Here is a 27,858-nt window from a genome sequence, read left to right as displayed (position 1 = left end):
GTAGGCTTACATTTATAAGCAAAAAAACATGATAGAAAAATTACCAATATCTTTCTCAAATGCAAAAAAGTATACTCAAGACACTCACCTGCCAGTGCTAAATCACTATTATCTTATCCCGTGCTGGCTGTTCACAGTGATGAACATGCATGTGTCCGTGCGTAGGTCCGTGTATGAAGGCATGTGTAGTGTAGGCTGCGTCAGATCTTAACATGCATAGGGTACCGCTGAGTTCATTCTCTCTCTCTCTCCCTCAGGCTCAGCTTGCCAAAGCTTGTCTCCTCTGTCCAACACAAGCTCGGCTTTCAAATAGCCCTCAAAAGAGCCTTGTTGGTGATCTCCCCCCCCCCTGAATTTAACACATGTATCCCGCTCAGTGAAAAGCAGAGACAACACACTGCTATTAATGAGCCCCCATGCAGCATTTCAATGAGTGGGAACTCTTTTGGCTGGTAAAAAAAACACACACACGTACACAGACTTTTGTGTGAAGGTTTGTTGTGTCAATGAAGTTGGCAACTCTATGCTGGACGGAGAAGTGGGTTGCTAGTTGCTAATTACATGTGAATGGGCCAAGTCTTCAGCTACAACTTGCGCATCCAGGGGTGCCAACAGCAGGGGACAAAAGGGACAGTTGTTGGGAGAGAGGGGGCCCAGAATTGGGTCCTGATTACATTGTATCTAGGCTGGGGGGGCCTTTCAGATGACTTTGTCCTGGGCCCTGCCAAAGCTGTCAGCGGCCCTGTGCGCATCTGCCAAGAGTATGGCCACGGAATTTCAATGTGGATCCCAGAAAAGTCTTCTTTTGTTCTTCATTACACAAGGGCAAACCAATTACACAAGGGAACAGGCAGGACGTAAAGAGCCTTGTTAGCGTGAGGCATTCTACAACGTCTTAATTACATTACTCTCTCATCTGCAGGTGCCAGGCAAGAAAATGTTGTAATTGATGGGGACATATTAAATCATTTTAACCAACGCCTGCTTTATAAAAATGTTGGCCACCACATGCAGCTTTATTTCCAGATTTTCCCTTTGTCATGTAGCCCCTTAATGCACACCGTACCTCCTGTGGTACGCTGTAATAGACATTGAACGTTAACTACTAGTACTACTACACTGCTATGACAATGCACGAGGACTTAAGTAATGCATTACGACTAGGTCATTGCCATTCTGGTAACAGGTAATTTATGATGCTGTGTCTTAAGGGGATAAGATGTTTGTGTAATGAATCGACCAATTATTAACTATTACACTTACTCAATCAGTGGGAAGATATGCCATTGTTTTCAGTGTATTCAGACACACGGGGCAGCACACATGGGCCTCCATGAGTATGCTGAATGATTTAATTTACTGGCTGTTGTAATTTACATGCCAATTCTGAATCTGAGCTGAGGTATGCTATGCCTATATCTCCTGGGTTCACCTGTTGTCTTTCATTGACTTATTTTTTATCATCTTAAAGGAGAAGTATGACATCCAGCATGAAGTGCCCCCTGGTAACACTTTAGAATAATGCTCCCTTCATAATACATTAGACCCTTTGTTTAGACACAGAGGTAGCAAGACTAGGCACATCTCTCTCAACCGTCAAGAAGCAAGTAAAGACTCTTCTCCTTCGTAACTATCTACTAAATTAATGTTTGAGCTTCCCCATTCCACTCCCAGGCCAGAATCTATTAGCCTGGTTGTCACACAGACCCTGGAGCATTTTCGCCCAACTGCGGTAACACAACCGTATCTCGGTCATTTCGTGAAGTTTTCACGAAAAAAATGGAGAAATCAACTGGAGCCTCGTGGTGCCTTCACGTTATTGCTCGTTTTTGGTGGTTGGGAAACACTTCCGCTGCCTATTCATTTGAATTGCCTGACTGCTGCCTACCGACTCGTGGTTGATTTTAGCCTTGTGGTTAAGTTACGATATTGAACCTCGTGGTTGATTTACGACATGCATGCGTTTGCATTTGAAAACTACACTGACAACGTCATTGAGGGCTCGGTAACAACCATCTGCGTGAGAACCAGATTAAGAGTCTATGCCATGATGTGTTTGTGTCGTCTACTACCCTGTGCTAACGTACTTAAAAAAACGTACCCTATTTAGCATTTGCACTTACTGTTCTGTAGCATATCTCTTGTGCATTTTGTATCTTTTGTATCTCTTGTGCATTTTGGCTATGACTATGTCACGATTGTAAGTCGCTTTGGTTAAAAAAAAAAAAAAAACGTCTGCCAAATGCAATGTAATGTAACGTAAGAAGTTTGTCCTCCAAAAGGCAAACTAGATGAAGCCACTGGATATAGAAGTATCTGACAGGCACACACCATCCTAATTCAAACAACTTCCCAATTCCCACTCCTGGGCAGCCGTAGGGTGGTATACTCATTTACAAACATTTGTAAATGTTTTGTTTCTAATTGGTTCATTATAATACAATGTTTATTAAGTGTTAAGACAGCTTTTTAATGGAGCGTTAAGATACACTATTCTCTGATTTTAGGCCCGTTTTTCAAGTTATTCAACCTCTGTTTAGGAAATCTGCTATACAAACCTGCCTTGCCTCTTTTTGAGTGGCTGAGGGTTGACTGGTTATTATGTTACAAACTCAAACAGGCCAAGGTGAATGAGGCCAAATGTCTAAGATGATTGCAGGTAGCTGCAGGCTAGATGCTGTCTGCAAAAGTGTTCAAATAATGTGGTTAGGGTTCACACTGACCCCCCTAGCAAAGTAAGACTTGACTTGAAGATTGAACTCAAAGAAAGGGGTACAAATACACAGCTCCTCAACCCAAGTGCAATGCTGAATTCCTTTAATATAATATTCACCTGGAAATGATGTGTAGGCTTTATAATCATAGTAAAAATGAAAAGAAAAGACAGAAATAATGATTCACAACATTTCACTACAAGATTTTCTGCTATAGCCATTGACAGTAAATAGAAGAGATTCCATGGGTTGTATTCTTAAGTGAGGCAATGGCGGGGGGTGGGATTAGACCCGGAAGCCGAAAAAAAATAAATGTAATTTCCAATTCTCCTCTATGGGAGACTTGAAACCATGCATCTCCTTGCCAATTCTAGCCATACTCTATTTCGTGCAAACTGTTAGTTTCCCATCCATTTCAAACCAGCCAAATATTTTTTCATCCTGACTCTTAATTTTAGAGACGTATTAAAATTCTTTAAATGACCAATGAGCATTGTTAGTTGATTTGATAGACAGAATTCTTTCAGAATTCTTTTGATTGACAGTCAAACGCAAACGCAAGCGCTTGTTAAGGTACGAATGCAGACGGATGCTTCAAAACCCTTGCATGGAATACAACAGAAGCACGCTGTCCATGCACATATATACGTCAGTGGCTAAAGCCTAATATCCTTGCAGTAGCCTAAATCAATGAAATCATAATATCACTATGATTAAACTAAAATCACATATCATTTTTAAAAAGAAGTGATTCACAGTTATATTTACTGTGTCATGCAACAACAGCATCTTTCCAGTGAGAGGCAAAGGTTATTGACCATAGCCGTACACCTCTACTTCACAGAGTGTGAGATACTCTGCACGTCCAGGTATCACCACAGTCACATAACGCCCCTCCATGCCGTTCTTGCACTGAAACGTCTCCAAATCTCCAGCAGGAATCGAGGAGATTACAGCACACCTGAAAAAAAGAAAAAGGTTAACAATGACAATTGTTTAGGAGCTTACATGTTAGATTGTTGCATTGCATTTCAATTACCTTAACAATGGAATCGTGTTTGCTGATTGGCTGATGAGGCAGGAATTATTTGAATTATTCGTAACCAAATGTCTCTGGCCAAATGTATTAAATGGCAATATTTCAGAAGTTAGTTCTATACTTGTATTAAAGTGCATGAAACCTTTCAGTTGTCCAGGTGCAGGTGTAAGGCAGGAAAATGTGAATGATCAATATGAAAAGTTCATTAAACACCGCTCACTAGATACTGTCCTTTTTTTCTCTTTATTTTTTGGAGCAAACAGTGCATCTTCAGGTTCGCTCTTTACCGACCCCCATTACCCAAGTGTACAAATAAGGTATCACATGATTACATGATTAGTTGCTTAAAGTCTGTGCATAGTATTCACCACCCCCATTCACACAAGCACATGAAGTAGGTCCATCATGTTCACAGATGAATCCGTGCAGGTAAAAGCATCTCATAATTGTCCAGTGAGTAGGGGCATGCCAACATGAAAAGTATCTGACAACCCATCCCAACCAACACTTCATCATTAGGATAAAAAAAATCCATTTCACAAAATTAGGTTAAAGTATCACAGAATTAAGGCGTCATTATACTTAACGTGCGTACCTCTCGCCATTTGGCGCAAGAACCATTCAAATGCGGCAGACCATTCATAGTCAAAAGCGCCATTTAAAGGCATTCGCTTGCATTTTTGGAAGTGTGCCCTCTGCTGTTCATGAGAGAAACGGCAGAATCTGTCACATTCGCAGCCACTGTTCTAAAGCCAAACACAGCTACTGTAGGGCTACTGAACGTCTGACTTATGACTTATCACAATGAAACATAGATTTTTGTTGTAGCCTACATTGCCAGATCAATGTGAGAGCATTGTTCTGTCTGCAGAATGTAGGACCTATAAATAGATCGCCAAACACAACATGCTTCTGAATAAAGTAAACAATGGTTTGACTGTACAAAACTTAAGGGAGAAGATAAAATAGCTCGCCAAGACATTATATTATCCTCAAATGATGCAGGGTCCCTTCTGTAGTCCAGTAGCTGTATCTCTTCTATAGGCAACTGTAGGCTACATCTCCTGCTCTGTCTGCCTACCTGGTTACAAAAAATGTGGGGTGCACGACCTCGCGCCATGCCAGCTTGCGAAGGGGTGTGTGACGTCATTTTGAGCGCACGCCACTAGTGGGGTAAAAGGCCCCCTTAGCACAATTTCACTTTTTGTTTAAAATATCACGAAGGGTTAACTTGGGGCAATTTTCCATGATGGGTTATTGTTCACATCACTGTTGGTACCAACTATGGTTAAAATTGACACAGATGGTTAACATCTACTTGGAGAAAAAATACCTTTTCCTTAAGAGGGGCGTATTGCCCCTCTCTACTCCATAGGTTCACACATCAATTCACAAGAAAACACTCAAATCCTGTTTCTCATTCAATCCATAATGTTCAACAGTATTAAGCTTGTGGATCCAATTGAGTTCGCAAGTCACCCGGAAGCATGTAGAAGAGTCTTATTATATGGTTGTGACGTCATCGGTCGAATGCTCCATTCATTTCAACGGGCTCCCCAACGTTCGCACGTCTGTTATTTTTCGATAACGGACGGGTTGGTCTATAACAGACCGCTGTCAATGGCAACAAGACTTTTCACTGCTAAAGCGACTTTTCAACAAGACTCTAATCAGCTGCTGTGATAGACAACACCTGTTGTCCTGGCTACCTAGCTGTTAGCGGTGTTCCACAACAGCACTGTTTTGTTTTGCGCAGCAAGAATCTTTTGACATTAAAAACTATAATAGACTTCACATTAAATAGGCCTAAAGAAATGTCCCCGCCATGTGTGAATCATTTAAGTATATCCATATAATAAGCGGGTTAACTTTCGGCGAGTCGGTCGCTTTGTGGAATAGCAGCACTTCAGAGAGAACAAGACCCCTCTGCTCCGCGTCGGGGTCTAAAGATTCTCTCTGTCGTGCTGCTATTCCACGGTAGCGACCTTCTCGCCGAACGTTAACCCTTACTTAATTGTTAGCATTTAAGGACTTCCCGGTTCCCACGAGTGAACAAAAATGAATGGGGAACAGTCTCACATAAGGTGTGAATACAAGCACGTGATTAGCAAACCCCCGCAAACTGTCGAAGGTGTTAAAAATAGGCTGTAGGGATGACATGGTTGATCATTTTGTGTCAAACTGCAACATAAATACGATGTTGCTATTAACATGCTAAAGCGGGAAAACAGGCCGTGTCCATGGTAACCTATAATAACCGACTCACACTATATAAGTCCCAAAATTGGGTTGGACCTGACATGGCTTGCCATACTTTTTATTTGTGATTTTTTTGATAGTTCTATCCCTTAGGAGAAATAATTGGAGGGTCTGCTCGGGCGGAAAAATCGTGAAAAAAAGTTATGTATGGACCCTTCATTTTTTGAGAGAAATTTCTGAAAAATGACCTGAAAAACTTGGTGGCTTGGGTAAGCTGTCAATAAAGGCTTTCCAGGTGCACAGGGCACAAAGGCTGAGAACATTCAATAGAAAAAATATTCTTAAACCACATTTCAATAGGATTTTGACTCAATTTTATGCTTAAAAATTAGGCGTTGTTTCACTTTTTTGCTACATTTTCATCTTTACCTCATTGGCAATCAGGTTTTTCATCATGTTTTGACATCAAACAATATGCCATTCTTTTTATTCAGAAGTATAGTGATACCACAACAAAAACTATGAAAATACAACCAAAATCAATGGATCTGTGGTGATGGTAGTGTTTTCAGAGAGAAATATCTGGGAAATGAAAAATGACCTGAAATCCTTGGTGGCTTGGGTAAGCTGTCAATAAAGGCTTTCCAGGTCCAAAGGACACATTTACTGATGATATCCAATAAAGAATATTGTTAAACCACATTTGTACATGATTTTGGCTCAATTTTATGTCATATAATTAGGCGTTTTTCACTTTTTTTGCTATATTTTCATAATATCTTCATGAAACAATATGGCATTCTTTTTATTAAGCAGTGTACTGATTCCACAGCAAAAAATCTAAAAATACAACCAAAATCAATGGATCTGTGTGACTTCACCTCTAGTTGGTGATCAATAGGCCCGGAAACACAATAGGATTTCCGGCTACAATCAAAATGCTGAAAAGCACACTGTATACTTAGCAATGACACACACACACACACACACACACACACACACACACACACACACACACACACACACACACACACACACACACACACACTCACATACGCACACAAGTGCGGGATCCAGCAATGAGTTGCACACCCCACACACACACACAACGTACGTGTACTACATACAGTACATCACCCGCACATTCTGTACATACTTTGTGTATGTGACTGAGCTATTTTCACAGAAGTGGGAGACGGCAGAATTACACAATATCATTCAGCACCCTTTGCCATCTGCAGGCACAGTAACCAAGAGGAAAGCCTAGACTACTCTCAAAATTCTGAACGATACACTGTGTGCTGTTGAGTAGAGTACATACAGTTAGGGCCAGAAATATTTGGACAGCAACACAATTATCATCCTTTTCCACCCTATACCCCACCACAATGGATTTGAAATAAAACAAACACGCTGTGCATTAACTGTAGACTCTCAGCGTTTATGTGAGGGTGTTAACATCCATATCGCATTAACAGGAATGAAATAGCAACGTTTTTTGTCTGTGTTGCCCACTTTTCAGGGGATCAAAAGTAATTGGACAGTAGGCTTCTCAGCTATTTTCCAGTCAGATGCGTGTTATTCCCTTACTACACCATCACCAAGATGTCAATACAAGGTCTTAGAGTTCATTTGAAGTGTTCCATTTGCATTTCCATATATTTTTACGGAATGTCCATGAGATCCAAAGTCCACCTGTCACCATCAGTGATGCAAGCCATCATAAGGTTGAAAAAAATCAAAACAAACCCATTTTAGAGATGGGGAAACATTGAATATGATTAATTCAAGAGTTCAGAATGTTGGAAAAAAGAAATACCAGAGCAACACCAAATTACCTGGCAGACATGGAAGACAAATGTCGTGGATGACAGACAATATTCTGTATCTGGTGAACAAAAACCCATCTCCCAACAGTTTGCCAGATGTAGAACAGTGTCCAGGTGAACGGTGGATACATGTCCAAGGCAACAATCAAGAAAAAGATCAAGAACATTCAGGAACACTTCACCATAGGAAATACAGAGGGTTCACTAAAAGATGTAAATTATTGATTGCATCAGAAATAGCAATACCAGATTTGGCTTTGCCAAACAACGTCTTAAAAAGACTGTGTAGGTCTTGAGCTACATCCTATGGACAGAGGAGACAAAAATCATCTTGTACAAGGGAAAAGGGGAAGAAAGGAGTATAGAGAAGGGAATGAACTGCTCATGATTCAAAGCATAAAACCCAATCAGTGAATCATGGTGGTGGTAGTGTCATGGTGTGGGCATGCTGCATATCTGTCAATACTATTTTCCCCTTGTATTTATTGATGATGAGGACTACCGACAAAAGCCACAGGATGAATTCTGAAGATTTTCAGGCTATATTATCATGTCATATTAAACCTAATGGTTCTGAACTCATTGGACAATGCTTCACAGTGCAGATTGACAATGACCCAAAGCTTCATCTGAAAGCCACTAAACCATTTCTACCCCCAAAAAAGTGGAATATTTTTCAATGGCCCAGTCAATCACCTCACCTGAGTACGGTTGAGCAAGCATTTCACTTGCTGCTGGCAAAACTGAAGGGAAAATACCCTAAGAATAACCAGGAACTGAAGACTGTTGCAATAGAGCTCACTATAGCATCACCGGGGATAAAACCCAGTGTCTATTGATGTCTATGGATTGCAAATTAACTGACTGGAAAGTATTTGCAACCAAATAATTAAAAATTGAAAGTTTGATGTATAAATACTAGAATGTCCAATTACTTTTGGTCCCTTAAAAAAGGGGTGGCACTGATAGAAAATATAATAATTCCTTCACATTTCACTCGATTTGGATGCAAACACCCCCATATTAAAGCTAAAAGTGTGCTGTTAATGGACATCTTGTTTGTTTCATTTCAAATCTATTGGGATGGTGTACAGCACCAAAAAGATGAAAATTGTTCAGATGTCCAAATATTTATGGCCCTAACTGTAATTATTAATCCTGAAGGAAATTAAGGTCTCTAGCAGCATGCATAAATAGATATGCAAAACATAATACATATTATTGCACAACATATTTCCAATTTCTTTATTGGAGGATAGCCTCTTGAGATAAAAATCTCGTTTTCGAGAGGGTCCTCAAAGATGAGGTCCCACAACTTTCAAGCTACAAGTGAACTTATTCCTGGTAATGAATGGGATTTTATCGCTATAACCTCATCAGCATATGAAGAGTTCAGATGCAAAACCCCCTAAGTGCCTTTTCAGAAAATAATCATGTTTATATTAGTCATTTTTATTTAATACAAAGCTATCAAAATGTATGTAATATAACTATGTATATGTATTATTAAGTACATGAATGTAAACCAAACCAACAGCAGGGTTCTCTGAAAATATAGAAGTGCAGGTCTTCAGAAATGGAGTTAGGGGGTTTTGCATCTGAACTCTTCATATTTAACATATAACACAAATTTAGCCATAAGGCATTTCACACAACCACACACATACTGTACTGTAATACACATCATATACACACAGCACACATACATACAGCAGTATGTCATGGAGATGAGGTTCTAGCGATAAAATCCCATTCATTACCAGGAATAAGCTCACTTGTAGCTTGAAAGTTGTGGGACCTCATCTTCCAGAGGGTGGGGTAACCATAATAATATCAAATTCAGGCGGGCAAAAATGCATATGGTGCATATTCTATAAGGTCAAACTCAATCTGCAATATCTGGACTTTTTCTTTAGTGTTGCTTTAAAGTGTATCTTGCAGGTTAAACACCACTAAATCTCATTTTAAGAACCTCAATACATCAATTTAGATGTGATGCATGTCAAAATACCGAATTATTGCATAAACAACATTTTCAGAAAACGTCAAAAATAACGGCGGCTTCTTTTAAACAAACATTTAGAATCCAACGTTGATGGAGGGAGTCCCCGTGTTCTACAGACCTACTAAGCACCACAGAGAATAGGCCAGATTCTAATATTGTAACACCTTTCCAGACCTATAAGAGTGATTCTACGATTCGCCTACGCTTTTGGCAAAAGCAAAATGTCAATTATCAGTATTTTTTTTTCAACTAAATGACCTAGATGTTTACATAGTGTATATATTTAAGTTTCCAAACAAACAAATTGCCAAGCTTAATCTTAAATAATTTGATAAATACTCTAATGAAAGCGAACATTTGCTTGATTATTTTGTCAACAGTGTTATGGACAAATAGTATCCTCCTGAGACCCGGCAATTCATTTTTGTCCACTGTAGTGTATCTCAGAAAAACTTTATGCAACCTATTTCAATCTGGGATTACTGTAAACTAGACATTTAGGGCTTTACAGTGATACCACATTTGTGGGGGTTGGGCCTGTAAAACACCTGTAATCTGCTTCCAAAATGGCCGCCATTACACTAGCCAGATTTAATGGCCACAGGTGAAGGAAGTGATCATATTTTGGAAAAATGTATGATTCCATGTGTCCAAATGAATTTGTTTCATAAATGTAACACCCTAAACAAAATGCTAGTCAAGTTTCAGGATTATATTTTAATAACAACCCTTTCAAATCACAACTTCTTTTTCAATGTCCACTGTAGTGGACGTCGGGACTTACGACTTCTCATTTTGAACCAATTTCTACAATTTGGGAAACATGAGGCATGTTTCAATCTTTTCCAGTTTACCACAAGCATACACTATTGTGTCATTTGATTGATATCATCTTAATAATTATCAGTGTGTAGTATGAGTGATGGCTGTTGTGCCTGTCGATCCTGGACCTCTGCTGAAAATGGTGACTTGGTTTCTTCATAACCCATGGCAGGGGAGGTGGATAATCACAGAGAGCCTCTAATATAAATTCAACGTGAATTTTTTCAACGTAATGTTAGAGGTGTGTTCTTTCGACATGTTGATGTTTGTATCAGAATTTAGTTTCTTTTATGAGATATGGGTCCATCAAATGTGTTATTTCCGCAGCCAGCCATACTAGCAAACGAGGGAGTCAACCTTATGAATTCACGGCCCTGTGGATATTGTCGCACCAAAGGCACAGTTTTAAGTTGCTGTTTTAACAAGTTATGCCCGGAAAATTGATTTAAAGGTACACTGTGGAGGAAATTGTCAAAACAATGGTACAGGTCAGATTCTTGAGAGTGGACCATTCGTATGAAACGTGGGACCATTCGTATAAGGCATGGGATAATTCGTCGAGGACGTTCCGTCTACCGCAAAAGCCTACGAAACGTACTTAAATTTGAACTTAAGATCCTTAGGTTTGAACTTAACGTCCCTTCAACCTGCCTATATTAGAAATGTAAATCAGCTTTTTTAACGCTCATTTTAATGGGTTTTGTTTATTTAAATATGTAAATCAGCTGTTTAGTTTTGTTTTTTGCTGATTTAAACATGCAAATCAGCTGTTTCTTTGCTGTTTTTAGATGTGCTTCATAAATAAAATGTACTTACTCATTTTAACTGGTATGTTGTTGGTTTTTTTTACGTTTACGCTGTTACATTTTTTGACAATTTACTTTTACGCTGTTACATTTTTTGACAATTATCTAGGTTACTTTCTACTCCTTACATTTCTGGAACAATATTTGAGAAGCTTTTTTTTCACTTTTACGCCGTTACTTTACTCCGTAACATTTTTTGACAAATATCTGTAGGCCTATGTTACTTTCTACTCCTTACATTTCTGGAACAGTATTTGAGTAGCCCCAGCTGCGGGCAGAGAGGCGGGACCAAGCACAGCCTGCTCGCTTTGAATCAGAGCAGTGCGGTTTAATGCGTCAGGCTGGTAAAGGAGAAGAAACTGTCGCGCTACCAGCGCCCAAGCTGCAAAACGGGGACAAGAGAGGCGGCGTGACTTGTGGACGAAGTTCGAAAGGGGGGACCTGAGTGCCGAAGGACTCCTGTGCGCTTGTCATCGCTTCGTCCCGGAGCCAGCACCGCACTCACCAAGCATCACCCCCCCGGACAGGAAAAGTGCATGCTTTTTGGGGAGTTGTTAGGAGGAAACGGACGTTTTGTGTGAACAACAACATGCACACCGGGAAAAAAACAACAGAAAAAGCCACATGCACACAGGCAAAAAAAAGATACTGCGTCATGTATGTCTATATGTTGTAAATAAGCACATTTTCTGTTAAGTTTGACGTAGCCACTCTATTTGACATGTTGTATTTGGCCTTTGCGCTGCACACATTACTTTGACCTCTTAAAAATGTTCTTAATTTGTAATGCTTTACTTGTCAGATGTAGGCTACTTGCAATTTGCACTGGCTAGAATACCAACTCTTATTTTTTTTTACCTTTGACTTTGACTCTAAGAAATAGTTCTTTGTAATTTGTACGTACCAGTTGTAGGCTATATGCCTAGGCTACTTGTAATTTGCACTCTCGCTGGAATATCTCTTTTTTTAACCAGCACTGACCGTGTACACTATTTCATACTGTATTTATTATTAACAAATAAAGAGCTTGCATTGACATGCTGTTTTCATTTCGCATTTCTTTCAAGTTCATTTGGCATGCTTTATGGAATTAAGCATGGTGGATCATTCATAAGAGTTCATTCTAAGATATCTGTTTTTATAACGAATATAGGCCTAGATGCATAGCCTACAGTAGAAAAATAACGTAACAGTGATGCGTTAAACCAGGACCAGTTTGCCGTCTTAGGACACAATTGTAAATAGGCTCATCACAGTTGACACAGCAGCGAAAATAAGGAGCATTATATGTGTAAGTATATCAAATAATAGCAATGTGACTGGACATTGTTGAGCACAAGTCTATTAAGCAAACAGATGAGGAGGGGGAAAGTGCATGGTGTTATGACAGAAAATAAAAGCACTAGCCTAAAATACCATCGGCAAATGGTTAATAAAATAGCCAAATAATTTAGTGCCTGCAGCTGTCCACAGTTATGCCCACGTTTAACTTTAAAAAGGTCAGTATGCTCAGAAAGCCCATTATCATATATCATGACCGGTGATGCTACCACATTCATATTACAATATTTGTGAGCGCGGAACCTTTCTTATAGTCTGATTTGGACGGGATAAATATTACCTATTGTAACAGGTTGGACTAGGTCCCCTGTTAGTGTGCATGTTGTAATTGAAAACAGCTGCCCGTGTGGGCGAGGGCGGAGCCCTTCCGGTTAGTATAAATTGCCTACTATGTTGGCTGTTAGCCAGGTGTGGCTAACCTCGGTACCGGTTGGCGCTTTGGGAAGCCCTGTACGCTGGGTGCAGTAGGTGATGTTGGCGTGTTGGGTTTTGGACCCATACTGGAGCGCGTACTAGCGCAGCTGAAATGCAGACGCCAGGTTGCTGCATGTAGCCTAACCGGCTTGAAGGTAAGCCCTTCTGCACTGTGCACCTGGCGATACCCAATTATGTTTGTAATGTGGCTAACGTGATGTTTCACTGCAGCATTGCATGGTCGGAACCAGAAGCAATTGTCAACCGTAGACTTCCAGGCTCGGTTCGGTGCTTCCCAGTTGCAACTTAAGGTTGCGCACATATTGTCAATGGGCTGGGGTGGGGGGACGCCGTCGTCTTTTCCCGGTGTTTGTGTTTTGTTATTTTGCCTTTTACCACCACAAGCTCTTTTAGTAGTGGCAGGTTGTTGTTCTATGCGCAGGTGCGCAACGCCTTCGTCTTTCAGCCATACGGTCTGACACGGTCAGCTCCAATTACCCACCCCTTAGACGAGGGATGAGTTATTGGGGACTGGCCGGTTGAGATTAGTAGCATTATCGTGTAAACTTATTGGTGAGGTGTAGATCCCCTGAGTGGTATAGTAAACCCTCTGCCAAGAGGCCTGATTTGATAAACATAGGCTACCTCTTCACTGTGAATCATTTCAGTGTGCTGTGACTTCTTTTGTTTATTTTGATTATGTTTTGTGTGTACAGTTTTGATTGCAGTGTTCTTTGGCATTCACAGTGCAGTGTGTAGGTAACACGCTCAGTAAATGACCTGTACTAGCCTACTCAGTGCTCTCGCACTTCAGCCGTCACTGTTTCACGATATCTATCTGTATTGACTTCAGTGGAGATACAACTCTGTGTATATAAACTCAAGTGAACTGCCTGCACATTTTGAATACAAATAAGACTGAAAGCAGAAGAAAATAAAAACTATTGTATGTGCAACAGCTGTGTCATCCTTTGTCATCTAGAACCTGTCGGGGAAAAATTGTTTTTTTTAACATCTGGGTTGTCTCACCCTTTAACGAGACTGGCGTAGTCACCTTCTAAAAACTAATTACTTAAAAGTCTGTAATATTAGTAACCCCACCCGGTTACACTATGGAACCCTGGTAATTCGCGCATTCGGACGGGATAAATAAACGTCTGTTATTTACTCAATTCACAGACATTACAAGGGGGTGCAGACGGCGCGCCTATGTGAAATTACCCCAGGACGTCTGTGTTTCGCCAAATTACAGTAGGTAATTCGCGGCGGAATTATTACCTCTCAAATCGCGGACATGGCACATTCACACAGGACTAAAAACTCAGACATTCTCCGTAGTTATTCCGAATTACCGGGGGTCCATAGGTAATAAAAGTCCCGTCCGAATATGAATGCGCCTGAGTTGTGAAGTGCATGGTGTTGACCGATAATAACAGCACTAAAATGCTTAATATTTCTAAATCACAAGGTAACTGAACGCTAAATACACATGGCATCACAACGATCATGAGTTGGACAGAGGTCCCGGAACGCACAGAAAAAATGTAGGCCTACACAATTAAATGCTGTTATGAAAATACAACCAATATTTTGCTATATAGCTTTCTGCTCAGTGCCAGCAGCTGTCTGCAGAAGGTGCATTATAGTCGACGTTTAACTTTTTTTTTTTTTTTTTTAAAAGGTCAGCTATGATCAGAGAGCCACGGTTGGGAACGCATATGAGGTTAATTTGAGAGTATCAGCGCTTACAAATATTGCAATGGGAATGTGGTTGGTAGCATCATCGGGCATGTTTGTCATTTCTATTCAACTCTAAATATTTTAACCGGGGTTTTTCTTCATTAATGTCAGACAGGCACTTTTGGTCTGGTGAGTTTACTGCAGATTTTATTAGGCTACTGCTCCAGATTTGGAACAGGGAACGTCTTAGCGAGAAACATCCTTCTCTGATCTCTCTCGGTAAAAAGCAAAGAGGCTTGAGACAAGAGGGCTTACTCACGTCATAACAGCGTAGTACGAAATGATGGCGAGGGGAGTACGGAAATGTTATTCACTGTGGAACAGGTCATAGGACAGCGTGAATGTCTGTCAGCTGTCCTTAATTACCCCCAGCAATTACTGCTGACCAACAGCTGCCGTTACTTGGCCACAAATTATCCATCATGGTGTCGCCCCCACTGACCATGTGCAAGGGAGTACGAAAATGGTATCCATCGCACCCACTGACCAATGACCATGCGCAAGGGAGTTAATTTTCCATCCACTCGTGTCCTCAGGCAACGCCCCCGTACTACACCGTGGCCAATGCATTCCCCGCCAAGAGATTGTTCTTTCTCTTGAGTTTCTTTGGTAAAAAACACACCTTCCTAGTGGCATCATTGGGTCTTTTATATAGTCCACGGGCCAGGTGAGATGTCGGTACCACTCAGAGGGGCAAAGGTTGCTTATATTTTTTGAAAAGATACATGTCTGAAGTTAACATTTTTGTATGATAACCCTTCTGGAAGTACAGCCAAGTTAGGGTTATCAGCCGTTAAAGCAACACCCCCCCCCCATCAAAAATAAAGGTTTTTAAGATGGGTGCCTGTCTTTCTACTGGCCCTTGTTTAAGACATATAGGGATGGTTAATTTTGTTATGTGTGGTATCGTTGCGAAGGGGAGACTCTGAGCTTTCATCCGACACCTCTTGAGAGCATTTTGGTTAAGTATAGCCCTCCCTGCAGCTCTTCAAACATTTACTCAGACACATTTTTTTCCATTTTCGCCGATATCATCTCTTGTCTTTTCATACTGTGGCATCAGGGAGCATCAGAAAGACCTATTTTAAACTCTAAAATATTGTCTTGAGTATCAGGAATCTGAAAATGTATCCTTTCGCTATGTTATCCCATGTTTAGGGGGTGATTTTCAGTCTTGTATGAGGCATGTTATTTTTTTCAAAACACAGTTTTACCATTTTCTCATAAAGTTCAGGAAGCAATACCTCTAGGTGCATTTTGCAGTTGGTTGTCATAGCTTGTTATATACCATATGAAAGCCTGGAGTGGGTAGCATATTCATATATTATCATATTTGGTGTACCTGTTTGCAGAGCAATGTTAACTAGGCAAATCATTTTCCATAACCAGTATCAATGATATAGTTTCTCAGTGATTCCATTGTGTCTGAATCCTGACTACTTGTCCTAAAATCAATGTTATGCGCCCAGAGGTTATATACCAGAAATATATGTGATAATGTCCCCTATGATATTAGTCTTGCAACTGAAATCATAGCAATTGTGTGAAAAACACAACATAAACTCATTCCTTAACTTGTCCCTTTTTAGTAGTCTTTAGTAGTAGAAAGTGAAGTGAAAGTCCAACTAGTTAACTCCTACATCCATTCACATTGTGACACAGCACTCCACAACACACTACACACTGTGCTCACGACACACAACAAAATTGCATTTATGCCTCACCCGTGCAAGGGGGCAGCCCCCAAAGGGCATCCGAAAGGCAGCAGTGCAGCGGGACGGTACCATAATTGGGGTTCCTCAGTCATGGAAGAGGATGGTGGAGAGCACTGGTTAATTAATCCCCCCACTAACCTGGCGGGTCCTGAGTGCAGTTGCACACTTGCAGGAGGAGAGAAGTGCTGCACACTCTCGAGTTGTCACATTAAAAACTTGTTTATTTAATTCGAGAATTTGCGGCACTTCTCTCCTCCTGGAGGCCTTGGTCGTACCACATGTATCATGATTTACAGCAACATTTAAAAACCCTCTGCAAGAACACTTGATTTGAGGTGAAGATCATGAAGAGGTTTGCAAACGAAGAGTGGGGTACAATGTCATCAGAGCTTTACAAAGACAGCACGATTTCTGAACTTCATACTGCTGCAACAATGCCACCGATGAAGCAACATGCATACATGTACTGTATTCACATGTGTTGGTGTACCAACTGAGCAACTGCAGCTCACTTTCCAGGCATACACTGATACCCATCCCTAGACCCAAGCAGCAGTAATGAACAATGGAGTAGAGTGAAGTAGAGTAGACAACTGTATGGTACAGTAGAGTATAGTTCAGTAGAGTACAGTGCATTACAATTGGAGACCATGCTGAGCATTGAACTCTATGAACCTGGTAGTTACAGTAGATGTAATGGGTTTGTTATTGCCCTGCTACTCTACATGTGCTAATGTCACAATAGCACAGAACCTCATATCACACTGAATAGTACTCCCTGCACATGCACTGTAAATGTAGAGAGTAGGACCAACTGTGGCATTCATACAGTTACATAACAGCCATGTTACACATACTGTAACAGCACATGGGGCAGTTGTGGCGTAGTGGTTCAGGAGATGGACATCAGATCAGAGTGTTGCAGGTCGAAATCCCACCTGTATACTGACTTAAGCATAAAACTGTACACTGGCCCAACGTGTGCCAAGAAAACATCCCCTGCTGAAATTATATTTTTGTCTTCTGAATGGTCAGTATACAGTCCTCACCAGTAGTATTTGGGTGCACAATGACAATGACGGCTTCCAAACATGTTTTTCATTCATCAATGAGCTTTTTGCACTTTTCTGATGGTATTGTCCCTCACTCTTCCTTTGCAATATGTTAAACTTCTTCATGATCTTCAACTGTTATATCACAGAGAGGTTTTACATTTTGCTATATATCATGACACCTCTGATACAGTCTAGGTCTCCAATACCAGATGCAACAAAGCCCTGCTGCCTGTTCAAACCACTACCCAAGACTGAAGTTGGCCTTTAGGTTTGTAGATGATAGACCTGCTGGTTTTCCTGCAAGAGGGCTTGCCTGGGAACACCAGATGTGTCATTATTGACTAAACAAAACCACTAAATGAAGAGCATCTCAAAAGGACTAGGCATGGACCGTTGCTAGATAGGGCACCAGACTGCCGCCTCTCTCTCTCGCCAATCCTTTCCTGTCACAAAATGAGCCATAAAAGACCAAAAAAAGAGGCCTAGGCCACTAGAGGAAATCTTATTGAAAGTAACAAAGAACTATTTTTCATCAAATTACATTTTAAGTTCAGTACTTTTTTTTTTAACTACTTTACCTATACTTGAGCAGATTTTGGATGAGTACATGACTTTTACTTACCCCTCGAGTAAGATTGGCCTACGCTCACTTGAGTACAACTACAACTCTTTTCCCATCTCTTCTGCTAAGCACATGTAAAATTAAGATACATGTAGGTCTGACATGTAGTAACCGAACATTTTTAAGTCATATTTAACATGACACAATATGTCTACAAAAGTTGACACGATATGTTTAAAGGCCTATTGTATTTCTCACACATTTGCTATGATTTCGGTTGGAAGACTAACATCAAATGGGCCATTATCACATATGTTGCAGATGTTGTATATAACCTCTTGATGTATTTGCATCACAACACTGATATTAGGAGAAGTAGTCAGGATTCACATATCATAACACAATGGAATCGCTGAGAAACTGTATCATTGATGCTGGTTGGTAAGGAAAATGCTTTACCTGCGTTGCTAAGCAAATAGGTACAGCAAAATATATCATAATATACTGCAAACTCCAAGCTTTAATATGGTGTATAATGAGCTATGATAACCAATTGCAGAATGGCCCTAGAAGCGTTGCCAGTTTACCACTACATGGAACTGATAGAGTAGTGTGGGGTCATGTACAATGCAGTGTAAAAAAGAAAAGTGGAGTGGGAGTCAGATATATTACGGTTACCACTCAAATTCATCTTCAAGGTTGAAACGTCTTGAGGTATTTTGGACATATAATTAAGTTTCAGTCATAACAACAAATTGGCAACCGTTGCTATGCAAATATGTTACTATGCAAATAGGTACACCAAATACATGGTCATATCTGTATACTACAATCCAAGCTTTCATATGATATACAGGGTCGCTGACAGCCTTGGCTGGGCCCGGGACAAAGACATCGGAAAGGGCCCCAAATTCAATACATACAATGTGATGAGGATCAAATTCTGGGCCCCCTCTCTCCCTGGGCCCGGGACAAGACATCCCTTTGTCCCCCCCCCCGTCGGCTTCCTTGATGATATATAACAAGCTATGATAACCAACTGCAGAATGTCTCAAAAAGGTCTGACTATACGAGACACAAAAAACAAAAAACAAAAAAGTGGCATCCCTGATACAAGACTGAAAATCACCCCCTAAAAATGGGATAACATAGTGAAAGGATATATTTTCAGATTCCTGATACTCAAGACAGTATTTTAGAGTTTTAAATAGGTTTCTCTGATGTTCCCTGATGCCACAGTATGAAAAGACAAGAGATGATATCGGCGAAAATGGAAAAAAATGTGTCTGAGTAAATGTTTGAAGAGCTGCAGGGAGGGCTATACTTAACCAATATGTTCTCGAAAGGTGTCGGATGAAAGCTCAGAGTCTCCCCTTCGCAACGATACCACACATAACAAAATTAACCATCCCTATATGTCTTAAACAAGGGCCAGTAGAAAGACAGACACCCATCTTAAAAACCTTTATTTTTGATGGGGGGGTGTTACTTTAACGGCTGATAACCCTAACTTGGCTGTACTTCCAGAAGGGTTATCATACAAAAATGTTAACTTCAGACATGTATCTTTTAAAAAAATATAAGCAACCTTTGCCCCTCTGAGTGGTACCGACATCTCACCTGGCCCGTGGACTATTAGCCCTTGGCCCAACCAGCCCAGAGTCTTCTCATATGCTAATCAGCTCAATCACACCTCAGCTGACAGCCCTCACACTCTAGCACAGTTTACCCAATACTTAACACAACTGGAACTATATAGATTCAGTCACAGACATATACATCTATATTCCTGCATATACATGTACATACAAGAATATACATAAGAATCATATAAGTATGAAATTTAACTGCGCCTGATTTGGTAATGCGCGCTACACAACACAGCGGCCAGTCTCTCCGTTGTAGGCTATGTTTGCTTCGTGATGCTCTCACGGCAGGGATTTTTATACAGCTTGTGAACGCGTCTGCTGATTAGACAATCTTTGTTGTTGAAAATTAAACACCATTGGTTTCCTCCTAGGCTATTGCGCCTCACATGCGACAGTTATGTTTGATTTTTGGGCGCGGTTTGTGGGCCAAGCGAAATCTCAGACTCTCAAATGACATTGAAAAATCTTTATAACAACACAAACTTATAAAGATATGTCATTTAAATTGAATGTTTAAATTACTGTTGTACATTTTAAAACATTTCGTCCATATTCTAACGGTGCAACCGACGCGCCAGGCAGCAATAATAGGCCTACTGCCATCAGTGTAGCCTTATACCTTTCCAAAAATGAATTAAAAAACAGTGACCAACACATTGGAAATAACTCAACACAACGAATATCTTTTCTTATTTTTAGTAAACCCTTGTTTGCAGACTCGCGCTTGGTCTCTATTTGGAACAGCGCAAATGTCTGGCTTTAACGATTTAGAAATTGTGATTTTCACGGCGCACACACTTCATGCTTTCTTCTCTCTTGCTCTCTCGGCTTGTTGCTCCCTGATAGCAGAGAGAGTTTATGGGTAGTACGAGAAAGGAATCTCGCTACTTTTTCCGGGTGGTACTGTCCACTAAGTGGCACCATCCAGACAGTGCAGAGGAGCGCCAAGGAGCGCAGAGGCTGTTGAAATCCCATGGAGCTCAACCACGATGCTGCCATTGCTTTGGGAGAGAATTGGTATCATCGTTTCATTTTATTTTTCCAAAAGGCAGGATAGATTATCCTTTCAAACAGCAGTTAGTTTGAATGTTTAAACTTGCTGGATCTTTGTAAAATACGTCTTTATTGTCAATATGACGTCACGAGTGGCTTCACACACTGCGTTTGGATTGGGCGGCCGGCTGCATTGCTGTGATCACGACGGCCGTAAAGCAATTTTGTTAGCAAGATGCTAGCGGAGCCTGACTCATAAATGCCAAAGCTGTAGGAAATCAGAAGGACATAACTCCCAGGTTATTGTACATTTCATTGAAATCCACATTGGTTTCTCAGAACTTACAGTAATATTGTCAAGTTTCAGTAGACAGCGAGCACAATTGTCAGTTATTAGCGCCAGCCTTATGAGCTCTGCTGTCTCGACAGCGCTCCCTAGGTGAACTGCAGGCACGGGTTTGAGGGCGAGATTCAACACTGTATGGCAGGGCTATTCAATTAGTTTTTCAAGTGGGCCACATTTTGAAACCAAGAGGTGAAGGTGGGCCGCACATGTCAGCGGCCGCCGCCGGTCACTGGGCTATAGGTGGTAAAATAACTTTTTCTAGATTTTTAAAAGCTAGCTTTAATCTTAACATTGAATGTTCAATCCTACAATCAGGACAGAGATTCACAAAAAAGAGAATAATTTGTTGTCCATGCAAAATCAAAACTGCAGTGCTACAGCACTTAGGCCTACTGAAATAATCTGCAGGGGTGACTATCATACACTCCCTGGAAAAAAGAGGTAACTCAATGGGATCTTCCTATTTAAATAAAGGTAATAATAATAGTTTAAAAATTACTCTGTGCAATACAATTAGCACAATTGTAATATGGTGGATTGTATTGTAATATGGTGGACACAATATATTGCAGTATTGCACAGTTCAATGACTAATGTTATCTGACCTCATAAATGGCAAGTGATCTTGAAATCATTCATTAGTGACCACATCCTAAATTGGAACGGACGTTACGGGCATGAGTGATCATATTTCTGTAGCCATAGAACACTAGCCTACTGCCAGACACACGTTGTTGAAGGAGCATTGAAGTGAGTTGACAAGTCGAAGAATCTGCATTCTGAATGCGCCTCTAATATTCCCCCCCTCTCAAGCGTTGATCCACTTCTTCCAAACTACCGCGGTGGCTGGTAGTGCCATCAAAAATGCATGTGACATAAATATTTGTTTCGTTTTCATTGTCGCCGAGTCTGTGTGGCTACAAAACAACAGACACGTCTAGTTTACTCCTGTCGCTACTCCTGTCCTGTCGCTGCCCCTACCGTTGCGGGATACGGATAGCGCAGACCTAGAATGGAACAAAACTAACTGCTTTGACTAACTACGTTGAGGCTCAAGAGAGAGCACAGCCTGCCCGTTGCAGCTTCACTTTAAAACCAGTCAATGCTGCAATTGTCATCCACACCTTCCAATTCAGCTGTAATAAAATAGGCTACTTAAACGTCTTCTCCCTCTCCACATGCCCAATGGTCTCGTCTGCATTCCCTGCCTACTTGACGGTCACACACTTCTTTCTCTCAGGTGGATACGGACATTTAGGCTACATGCACAGTTCAAATTCACAGTGTGAAATGTTCATCAGCGCTGCCGTGTCGTTTTGTCAGACTTTGTAGATTTCATTTATTTTAAGAACATAACTTCTAGATGCCGCCTCGTCTCCGTGTTGCATGAACTGTGTTGTCAAACTTCATATCTCCGTTGTAAGACGCTCCATGACTACAGTTGCTCATTTTTTCAGTCGACAACTCTTCCACAAGAAGCACAGACCTATAATGCAACAGTAACACATCTCAAACGCAGGCACCTCGCACAATGCAGCATTGGCACGCGAGCGTGTGCTGCACATTGCGTGTTGCGCAACGGCACCTCTTCCAACGACGCAGTCTAATTGAAAATAGGCTATTTGTTGTAGGCATAGTCCACAAACTGGCACATTGAGACTGCAAAACTATTAGAGACTAGACTAACTGTTAGAGAGAGAGACAAACTAACTGGTTTCCCCGAGGGTTTAAAATGTTAATTTGTTCTGGAGACTCCACAATGGCGTTTCACTGTTGTGAATGGCCGCTGGATCTGGGCCGCGTCCGGGCCGCATCTGGCCCGCAGGCTGCCAATTGAATAGCCCTGCTGTATGTAAACCCACTGTGCTGATAGTTTCACCTGCCATTGAAATTAACGCCATTTTATAGGCTAAGCATGTGGTGCACACAGAGTAACTCTGCGCTCTCACTCGGGAGGAGGCAGAGGCAGTCTGTTACAATATATAACGTGGTTGGCACACACAATTAATAAAATAGGCTATACAACTACTACTAATGATAATAATTATAATAATAATAAAGGCACCCTGAAATAAAATTTAAAATAATACAAAATGGAGGCGCATGCACTTTCTACATGGTTCAATTTTTGTTTGTGGCCATTGCATTGTGGTGGTAGGCACACACGTTTAATAAAATATAAAAATAATAATAAAATAGGCAGACTGAACTAAACGTCTGCCCAGTTGCACGAAAGGTCTGCATGGATTGAACGGAACGTCCTTAGGTCTTCTACGAAACGTCCTCAGGTACTCTACGAACCACCCCATGCCTTATACGAATGGTCCCAAGGTTTATACTAATGATCCCCTCTCAAGAATTCATTCGACGAATCGTCTCGCAACCTCAAAAAAGGTACTGCAACCATGCTGCTCATTGAAACTGTGTTGCCTATTGCCAAATTTGACCTTTTCATGAAAGTTTACTAATTAATATACTAATATGTTCTAGTATGGCCCAAGTACAGTCATTTTTGCAGCTTAAAATGGCTATTTCTGGAAATTCAAAATGGCGGACCATGGAGAAGATCCTCCTTTTCATGTATGAAAAGTGCAATTTTTCCAGTCATAATGAATACTTAGAATTTGATGGTGGTGGTCAGTATTCATGAAAAAGGTAACATTAATGAATGGGCAGCATGAATTCTGGAAATAAACAACTAAAAATCTCACACAGTGTCCCTTTAAAGCTGGATTGATGTTTTTGAAATAGGCGAAATATTTAATTTGATTAGATAAATATTCGTTTCAGTTCTTCTTTAAAGATGGCCTCTCAATGTCATTTGATTAATATTGCTGTGTTCCCCATTGTTATTGAATGTGTTACGCGTTGGTCCTGTTTTAAAAAACGTTCTGGTTGCTTTGTTTAAAGCTGTTTTTGCAAGCTAGAAAGGTGGCTTGTGGAGAAACGAGAGGGTGTTCCGTGTTTCTCGTGGAAATGCGTCTCTGATTGGCTCACTCCTCCTGCTCTCATGGAAACGCGTCTCTGATTGGCTCAGTCCTCCTGTTCTTGGAGAGAATGTAATGGGAAGCAGAGTCGCCACCTCTCCGGGTGGTACTGCACTATAGGGGCGCCAACGGAGGCGTGCATGCTCCATTCAGGGCTGTGCTCTTTCGACAGCGACCCCTAGAACAGCTGCAGGCACGGAGCAACCAGAGTGGGCTTGCTGTATGGATGAGGCTTTGTGCTCTGTGTGTACCTGAGAGAAGCAACCAGCTGATAGCTAAGCTACGCTAGTTTTCGGTCGACCAGGCGGAAAACAAGCAGAAAAAAATTACTCAACATGTTTTTAGAAAAATGGGTCGGCATAAAACTTTGTGGGCATCGCTTTCTTTCGACGTGACGAAACACAGAAAGGCTTTCGTGATTCGCTCGTTTCTCTGCATTATTTATGTAAATTGGGAAACACCGGGAAACACAGCCAGGTGAGGTGACGCACCGCTATGAGAGCCTTGCAAGTGAGTTTAACTGGGGGTGACCGTCCGATCTTCAAAAGGAGTGAGTAAAACTGTGTTTTATCGGAAGTTGGCCTTTAAGGCACCTTTAAGAGGTAAAAAGGTGTTTCATGCTCAGTAGCGCCCCCTTCTGGTTACACATGTACAGCTTGTTTTTTAATTTATTTTCCCTCAAAGGTAACTTACAATGGATTGCGGGTGCCGTTGTCAACCAAGTTGTTGCCAATGCGAATCTCAGCTCCGTTGAGTCTCTCAGCGTAGCCATCTCTGTTGGTGATGACCACTGATGTGATTTTATAGCGTTTCAGCAGGTCAACCCTCCACCATGGCTTTAGCTGTCTGTCAGTGTGACTGCAGGATCCATGATGGAAATTTCCGTCAGAATTTCCATCAATGGCATTTCGGGGACTGCCCTCAGCGGTCCAGGGGGACCTAACAATGGTTGATTGGGTGGCCTTTCCATACAGAGCCAAATTTTCAGCAGCTGAAGAATGGATATTGATTAAGTTAAATTATATACATATCTATACATATTTTGAGACCATGTTGTATGGTGATTACATTGCTTTTGACAGTTTGCCACATTGTTGGATTTTGTTAAGTAGCTGTTATTTTGAATAACAATAAATAAATAAATAACACACAAACACAATTATGTTACTGCTGCTTATCATGCAGGTTATACACCTGTGTGAAGTTGGCACCCCATATGTTAAAAATCTGAATAAAACCATTTTGGTTCGTTTGTGCATCGTTTGTGCACGATTGTGCAGGCAAAATGAGCGTTTGTGCAAACCATTTTGTTATTATTTAACTTTTAATTTTTTGAAAGTAGGTCACTCAGCACCCCGTCAACTTCCAAATGACTCGAAAATGGTTGGAATCGTTTGTGCAGGCAAAATAAAAGTTTGTGCAAATGGTTGGAAACATTTGTGCTTCGTTCGTGCACGTTTGTGCAGGCAAAATTAACGTTTGTGCACAAATCATGTTTATGCTATTTAACTTTTAATTTTTTGAAAGTAGGTCAATCAGCACCCTGTCAAAATCCAAATGGCTTGAAAATGGTTGGAATCGTTTGTGCAGGCAAAATAAAATGTTGTGCACAAGCCGTTTTATGTTATTTAACTTTTAATGTTTTCGAAAGTAGGTCACTCAGCACCCCGTTAACATCCAAATGAAAATGGCTGGAATCGTTTGTGCTTCATTTGTGCACGTACGTATGTGCAGGCAAAATTAAAGTTCCAACCATTTTTGAGTCATTTGGATGTTGACAGGGTGCTGAGTGACCTACTTTCAAACAATTGAGAGTTAAATAATATGAAAACGGTTTATGCACAACCTTTTGCCTGCACAAACGAAGCTCAAACGATTCCAACCATTTTTGAGTCATTTGGATGTTGACGGGGTGCTGAGTGACCTAAGGTCACCAACCTCTTAAAAGTTAAATATCTTAAAAATGGTTTGTGCACAAATATTAATTTTGCCTGCACAAACGAAGCACAAACGATTCCAACCATTTTTGAGTCATTTAGGTGTTGACGGGGTATTGGGTATTGACCTACTTTCAAAAAATTAAAAGTTAAATAGCATAAAAACGATTTGTGCACAAATGTTAATTTTGCCTGCACAAACGTCCACAAACGATTCCAACCATTTTTGAGTCATTTGGAGGTTGACGGGGTGCTGAGTGACCTACTTTCAAAAAATTAAAAGTTAAATAATAAAAAAATGGTTTGTGCACAAACATTAATTTTGCCTGCACAAACAATTCTAACCATTTTTGAGTCATTTGGATGTTAATGCCGGGGTGCTGAGTGACCTACGGTCACCAACCTCTTAAAATGTAAATAACTTAAAGAGGGTTTGTGCACAAACGCTCATTTTGCCTGCACAAACGATGCACAAAAGAACCAAAATGTTTTTATTCAGATTTTCAACATATGGGGTGCCAACTTCACACAGGTCTGTTACACTTGAATGACTGTACTGAAAAAAATAGTTACTAACCCAAATATAATTATACACACAACACACTTTTTAGCTGTCTAGTTCTGTTTTAAACTGTGTATTTATTTCTATTTGCAAATACTACTACCACTTTTTAGAATGCCATACTAGGACAATGTTGATACATGCATATTACAAATTACTTGCTATTTATTAATATTAATATGAATATTTCACAATGCTACTATCACTGTCAGAATTGACACTAAATTGCACAACAATACCTCTTTTTAATATATGTTCTCTGTATGTCCTCTGTTTGTCCAATCTTGCGCTTTGAATGTCTCTAAGCCTATGTGTATTGTATGAGTACTCTAGGTGTACTGTACAGGTATGTGTGCTGTCTAGTACAGTGTATGTCTATACCTAAAGTATGTCTATGTCTGCATGGGAAAGTAAGAAACGTAATTTCTATCCTTTGTATGACCAGTGCAAGTAAAGAAATTGACAATAAAGCCGACTTGACTTGACTTTATTCCTCATCCTTAAAGGACCAGTTCAGTCAATTTCAATATGCTGTTGTATTGCTCACGCTACCCTTGACTTGTCAGTACCAGGTGATGCCACATTTTTCGGCTCAGCCCTTTCCGAGATATGAGCTATTCTAATCGGGGCAGTGTTTGTTTACATAGGCCTACTCCAAATATTTTCCCAAAAGGCACCGCTGTTTGCTAGTTGTCTGCTGATGTTGTATGACCTTTTGGATGTTTTTGGAAATAACTAAAAATGTTTTTTTTTAATGTAAACAAAGCGCAGCCCCCATTACAATGACCAGGATCTCGGAAAAGGCTGAAAAAAATGTCACGCACTGACAAGTCCAGGGTAGTGTGAGCATTACAACCGCATGTTGAAATTGACTGAACTGGTCCTTTAACTTACAGTGTGTCACATAAGTGAGTACACCCCTCACATTTTTGCAGATTTGTAAGTATATCTTTTCATAGGACAACATTAAAGAATTAGTGACCTGTTATCAACATAGCCTACTATATAACAGCTTAAATTTCAAGACAGGCTGGGCTACTTCAGAGTAGAGCCCTGCACTCCAGCGGGAGTCCCGCGGGACCCAAAGCAAAGCAGTGCGGCGCGGGACAATATTGAAAGCTCATTGCGGGTGCGGGCGGGAGG

At 40.7% G+C, this 27,858-nt stretch overlaps 1 protein-coding gene across 1 annotated transcript in view; it reads right to left on the bottom strand.

The window, feature by feature from the left end:
• Window positions 1-2,800: 2,800 nt before the first annotated feature.
• The window catches only part of LOC134449572 (fucolectin-like), a 35,378-nt gene continuing 10,320 nt past the window's right edge, over window positions 2,801-27,858 (bottom strand). The window contains exons 3-4 of the mRNA XM_063199588.1: window positions 24,910-25,207; window positions 2,801-3,675 (exon numbers count right to left, since the gene is read on the bottom strand). Coding sequence (XP_063055658.1) covers window positions 3,525-3,675; window positions 24,910-25,207 — 449 coding nt within the window. The 3' untranslated portion in view covers window positions 2,801-3,524. The remainder of the gene's footprint in view (window positions 3,676-24,909; window positions 25,208-27,858) is intronic.

This window comes from Engraulis encrasicolus, chromosome 5 (assembly GCF_034702125.1).
Source record: "Engraulis encrasicolus isolate BLACKSEA-1 chromosome 5, IST_EnEncr_1.0, whole genome shotgun sequence".
NCBI lineage: Eukaryota > Metazoa > Chordata > Actinopteri > Clupeiformes > Engraulidae > Engraulis > Engraulis encrasicolus.
Note: the sequence above shows the minus strand (reverse complement) of the source record. Positions and strands in the feature narration are given on the sequence as shown.